Consider the following 6,336-nt stretch of genomic DNA (forward strand, 5'->3'; position numbering starts at 1 on the left):
TGACCGACAAAAGGCACTCGACAAAAAATACAACACTCGGCAAAGCCTGCGATTCCGGTAGTGAATATAGAGAATGTTTCTCTATCCTCTCTTTATACAGTCTAGTTTCCACCTCTATCTATTTTCATACATATACGAGGGTATACAAATATTTAGAGCAAAATATATTTTAAATTTATACATTTAAGGTATATAGAATGAGATTTCTTTCAAAATTAAGAGAATGAGATATAGAAGACACTTTTTGTACAAGAACGAGATAACAGAGAGAAGAATGAGATACTCTAACCGCTCGGGCTCCGCTTTCCTCGCTTCCTTGGAAGCATACGATTGAACTTCGGAGAATACTCTAACCGCTCCGACTCCGAGTCCGATTTCCTCGCGTCCAAGGTAGCTGCAGCGAGCCAGCCACGGACGGCCCAGCCCGGACGAGCTCGAGTCCCGCCCGCTTCCTCGCCAGCTTGCCTATAAGCGCCGCCACGGCGCCTGGTACGGTAGCGCTCCCAAAACGCCCACCATGCCGCCATTCGCAACCGCACCCCAGCTCTGCAAGCTCTCGCAACCCACCGCGTCCGAGATGAAGTTTGTCGCCGCGTACCTGCTGGAGAGCCTGGGCGCCGACGCCGCCACCGAGGAGAGGGTTGACGCGCTCCCTGCCCCGGCCCCGGCGCTCCCGACCAAGAATGACGTGCGTCGCATCCTGATCTCCATCAGCGCCGAGGTGGAGCAGGATCGCCTCGACCGGCTCTTAGCCCTCCTGGAGGTCAAGGACATTGCCGAGCTGATCGCCACGGGCAGGGAGCAGCTTGCCTACGCGCCGTCAGGAGCCGCGGCTGGCGTGATCGCCGCTCCTGCCGCTGCCGAGGCCGTGGAGGCAACCAAGAAGGAGGAGGACGACGACGACGTAGCCCTCTTCAACCTCTTCGACTGATCGTGCAACCCTACGTGGACCGATCGATGCCATCCTCGCCCTGTCCTGCTAGTGTTTGCTTGTTGCTCTGATTGTAGTATTGTATTATTGTAGTAATAAAACCATGGTGCATGCTCTTGTTGTCTAGATCCAGGATAGAGCCTGCGTTTGATGCCGATCGAAGGGTTTTGCCCGGATGATCTTGCTGATCGGAGATTGATCTGAGGCTGTTCTAATCAATTTCAGTAGTTAATACATGTTTGAGACGTCCGGCTACCCACATGTTTGTTCCAGTCACGGTCTTGCATTTCTCATAATACCGAGTGAAATCTTTTGTTTAATATTATAAAGCGCGATAAGAATGGATCGCCTGCCTTGCCTCAGCGGCCGCCACCCTGTTCGCCCTTCTGCTCACCTTCTCCGCTTTGTCCTCCCACTAGAGCCTCAGGACGAGGCTTGGCAAGCGCGCGTGGCCATCACCCCTCCTTCCCCTTCCCCCATAGCCTTCACCCATCCTCCTCCTCCCCTAGATCGAACCAAGGAGGAAACAACCAGCGCACACCACTGCGGCGCTAGGATCTCGCAGAAGCGCTGCCCCACGAGAGGGAGTCCAGAGCAAGGAGGAGATCAGGCGGTAGAACAGGTCGGTCGGAGATAGGGCTAGGAGTCCCAGCGTTCTACCGGTGGCTGGCAGATCTCTACCCGCTGACATGGAAGAGGAGCCCATGGAGCTCAAGCCCGGCGCCTACGTTCCCGTCGAACTCAGCCCCCAATCTCAATGGCTTCGAGTTTGACAACATGCTCGAGCCCGACACATTCGTCCCCATCGACCTCCGTTGCTCCAACCCCAACGGCCTCGAGTTCAACAACATGCTTCCACTCCGAGGGCCGGGTACACATTCGATCATATCCTGCTCGTTTGATTCCGCACCACTGGAACCCCTACCCATTGTTTTCCTCCCTGCAGCCAGCGCCCACCACCTATGATACGAGAAGGTGTTTAAGTCGGTTTTTCATTAGGGACATTTACATTCCACCACTAGTCTGTCCACCTTGCTCAGATCTTTCCCCGCCCCAATATTCTCCTCAGTTTTGCCCTCCCACATCCGCACCAGGCTGAGAAATAGCCTCACCGCGTCATTCCGTCCCGTCCAGGCTCTTACAGGTGGACCAAAAGCCTTACAGGTGGGCCCCGCGACCAACACACTTTCCCCTTTGCCCCGTTCCCTGCTTTCTCTTCCCAAACGATTCCACGTGAAACGCTCCCAGGTTCGCTCCTGTGCGCGGCGCTGCGCGGGCGGGATCCGCGCGAGCAGGCAGGGGCGCGTCCGACCACAGCGCGACACGGGCGTGATCTGCGTGGGCGGGGCGCGGGCGGGAGTTGCGCAGCGCAGGCCAGGCTCCGGCGCGGCGTAGGCGTGCTGCGCGGGCGGGATCCGCGCGAGCAGGCGGGGGCGCGTCCGACCACAGCGCGACACGGGCGTGATCTGCGTGGGCGGGGCGCGGGCGGGAGTTGCGCAGCGCAGGCCAGGCTCCGGCGCGGCGTAGGCGTGCTGCGCGGGCAAATCTCGGCGCAGACAAGCTCGGCGCGAGCGGCCACCGGCGCAGGCGGGCGCGGCGTGCACGGTCCGGTTCTCCGCGTGTGCATGGGTGGCGCAGGCGTGCACTAGTAGAAAAATGCTCAAAGCCTGCGGAGCAAGCGGATTCGATTATCAACCGCCTATGCTATTTTTAATGACGGTTACTTAAGAAAACCGCCACTATAAATCGATTTCTACAGACGGTTCCTTAAGAAAACCGTCTGTAAAACTCCATGATATTTAGTGGCAGTTTTCTTAAGGAACTGTATGTAGAAATCGATTTCTAGTGACAGTTTTCTTAAAGAACTGCCACTAGAAATCATTTTTATCCTTAATTTTTTGAGTTTTTAAATGACCTCATATGAAAAACTACCAAAATAAAAGTTAATAAAAGTTGTAGATCTCTAAAGTTATGAAACTTTGCAGTTCACAACTCTTTTATTTGAACTTATTTCGGTTCTCAAAAATTGAATCTAAGTATGTCCAATTTAAAATTCAAATTTCGTAAACCTCGGATGAAAAAAGTGTCAAAATAAAAGTTGTAGAACTTCAAAAGTTATTCAACTTTGTAGTTGATAACCTTTTTATTTGAATTCGTTTACGATCTCAAACAAGCAATTTACACTCAAATGGTTGTAATATGTGGATAAAAACTACATATTAGACACAAAGCATGCAATAGGTGGAGTGGTAGTGGAGGTAGGTGCGAGGTGAGGTTGACAGTTCGATTCCTAGCAACCGCGTAGCGCGCTAATTTTGTGCAAAAAATGTCGTGACTTGCGAGTTACATAAATTTGTGCTCAGTTACCCGCTTGTAAAAATGATGATTTTACTGGCCCCTAGCACCGACGGTTCTAAGAAACAACAGTAAAAATAGGTTTACAACCATCACTATAGAGCTTATTTGTACTAGTGGAGGCTGGATCTCCACGCGGTGCAGGCGAGCGCGCGCGCGACCGGATCTTCGGTGATCGCTGCGCGAGCGAGGCTCCAGCGAGAGGCGCGGGCGGATCTCGGCGAGCACGGCTAGGTTAGGTATTCGACAAGCGCTGCACGCGCAGTGCTCTAGCGAGAGGCGGGTGGATCTCGGCGAGAGCAGCTAGGATAGGTCTTCGGTGAGCGTTTTACGCGCAGTGCTCCGGCGAGAGTCTTCTCCGAGCAGCATCCTCATCACCCCTCCAGTAAGCCCCAAACGCCGGGTACTCCTGGTGTCCGCCTCCATAGAGAATGTCGCGTGCGAGCTCATCCAATAGAGTGCAAGGTTTTCCCAGCTTCGACCATGTCCGTCTCATCCAGTGTCCTGATTGCCCCCGGTCACAGCCATTCATGAGGCTCAGGACGAAAAAGTCAGAAAACGACAACTATGACAGAGAATTCGTGAAGTGCGAAAGCAAATCACAACCCAACAAGGTTCATGATCGTTTCCCTTGTTTGTTTATGTAGTTTATCATTCATCCTTTGTGTCATGTGATTTTAGATTAATTATGTGTTTTTTGTGTTGTTGTTATATTAGATTCTTAAGAAGTGCAACTTTTTATGTGGATGGATGAGTACATCGAATGGTTGCGCTTGAGTGGTATGACTAAACAGACACAGTCCAATTTTGAGCAAGAACAAGGTGCTACACAATTGATGGTGACTAATTTTGGAGAAGAGTTATGTGGTGCAAATAAAGCAGATGTGCCTGTGAAGTTGGGCATCTAGCAATTGAATTGAAGAAGATAAATGGCAACCTCAACAAAATTATTTACATTTTAGTCATTTGTGCTTTTATGATTTTTATTGGTTTACTTTTCATTATGAACCAAGGTGGTAAGCACTAGAATTTTGTTGTGGCCAATTGTAAGCTGTAAGCATTATGGATGAACTATAGATGAAATATGTGTGTTATAGTTAGAGATGTCAATGGGGACCCGATACCCGCTAACCCGTGGAGAATTCCCCTATTAGGGTACGGGTATGAGACAAGAATTGTCCCCATGGGTATGGATATGGAACAAAATCTCCACCCATTGGGTAAACGAGTATGGGTTTCAGATGCAATAATCTGAACCCGATTATCCATGGGTATTCATACGTGTACATCTGTCCTATTTGTATGAATGAGTTGAGGCCGAGCCGGCCACCAAGCCCAGCACAGTAGCGCACCAGACCCGAGGTCCTAACCCAACAAGGCAACTAGCAAACTAGCAAAAAGACAAAACCCTAAAATAACCAGCCATACACTACGCCGACTACTAGGAGCCTAGGACGACGATGATGACCATGAATTCTCAGGCGCCAACAAACTCGGATGGTGACCAAGGAAGCTAAGGAGACTCCATTTCTCCATTTCTTCTATTGGTCCCAAGTAATGATTTCTTTTTTGGTGGATGGATGAATGGATCATGTTTCATGGATGAGTGCTTGCCGATGTGGTGATGTATGAAATCTGGATAGTTTGTACTAGTTGTTAGTAACTAGTTATCCCTTAATTGGGGATGGGGACCCATTAGGGACCCGAAACCCGAATGGGGATGGGTTTTGCACCCATGATGGGTATGAGGATGTATCAAATATGATGGGGATGAGTCTGGGATGGTATAACACGATGGGGGATTCCCCATTGACATCTCTAGTTATAGTTTGTTGTTGTTCTCTTGCATGTGCCTCAAATAGAGCAACCTATCATATGGTTGTAAAAAAATGGCTGGCGGCATGTCCTAACTCCTCGTCACAATTGGCAAAAAACACTACACCAAAATAGTAAACTTCCTAGAGCCTAAACTCTAGGAAGTTAGGCCTAAACTCTAGGAAGTTAGCTAAACTCTCGGAAGTTAAGTCATCCCGTCGGAAGTTTGGCTCTCGGAAATTTTTTGTCGGAAGTTAGTTTAACTTCCTAGAGCCCTCTAGGAAGTTAGCTAACTTCCTACAGCCAAAAAGGCCTCTCGGAAGTTAGTAGATTCTCGGAAGTTAGTAGCTTCACGCCGTCAGCGCCGTCAGCTGACTAACTTCCTACGACTAACTTACTACGGCTGACTGTAGCCCCTAGAAAGGTAGCTGGCTAACTTCCTACGGCTTAATAAGCCTCTAGGAAGTTAATTTGACCAGCATTACAATTGCTGTTTATTTTTATTTTACTCCACATTCCACAACATAATAAATATATCAACAGCTATATAGCACAACATATTTTTCACATAAAACATCTCACACACAATCACATAACAATATTTAAATCCATAGTCTCATCAATTACATCACAAAAGTCTCATCCATAGTCTAATCAATTACATCACAAAAGTCTCATCCATAGTCATAATAAGGCACATCTCATCATCCAGTACTAATAAGAGACAATATCTCATACATAGTCATAATAAAAGTCTCAAGTATCAGAACACAATAACATGGAAGTCTCAAGCAGCATCATTGACCACCATGAGCAACGTCCGTTTGATCCATACCCCCTGGGAACTACAACAGGTTTCGGTGCTGGGTCTTGAGAGGCGAAGGCACGGTGGTGGTTGATAGGGCTCACGGACGGGCCGGTGTACAAGGCGATGGTGAAGACTCCCGCCAGGCAGAGCGCTACGCCGGCGACCTTGGCTATGCCTGAAGCGCTCCTCAGCTTCACTCTCTCCATCCTGGTAATTAATTAAGCAACATTATTTCAATGCTGGTGTTAACATACTGTTTTCATCCCTGCTCTGCAAGACTCTTATGTGTATCAACATTTTATAAACCTATTGAACTTACGTAAAAATACAAATATTACTATAAACCTAGCTTGCTTGGCCAGACATATCGATGTTATAGCTAGCAGAACTATTAATTAGCTTGCTGGCTCACCTAAGCACCGTGCCA

At 48.8% G+C, this 6,336-nt stretch overlaps 1 protein-coding gene across 1 annotated transcript; it reads left to right on the forward strand.

The window, feature by feature from the left end:
* The first annotated feature begins 403 nt into the window (after nucleotides 1–403).
* On the forward strand, nucleotides 404–1,186 carry LOC103633783 (60S acidic ribosomal protein P2). The gene has a single exon (XM_008655464.4). It carries the CDS (start codon nucleotides 518–520, stop codon nucleotides 929–931), a length of 414 nt encoding a protein of 137 aa, XP_008653686.2. The 5' UTR covers nucleotides 404–517; the 3' UTR covers nucleotides 932–1,186.
* The last annotated feature ends 5,150 nt before the right edge of the window (nucleotides 1,187–6,336 follow it).

The sequence above is a fragment of the Zea mays genome, chromosome 7 (genome assembly GCF_902167145.1).
Source record: "Zea mays cultivar B73 chromosome 7, Zm-B73-REFERENCE-NAM-5.0, whole genome shotgun sequence".
In the NCBI taxonomy this organism is placed as follows: Eukaryota; Viridiplantae; Streptophyta; class Magnoliopsida; order Poales; family Poaceae; genus Zea; species Zea mays.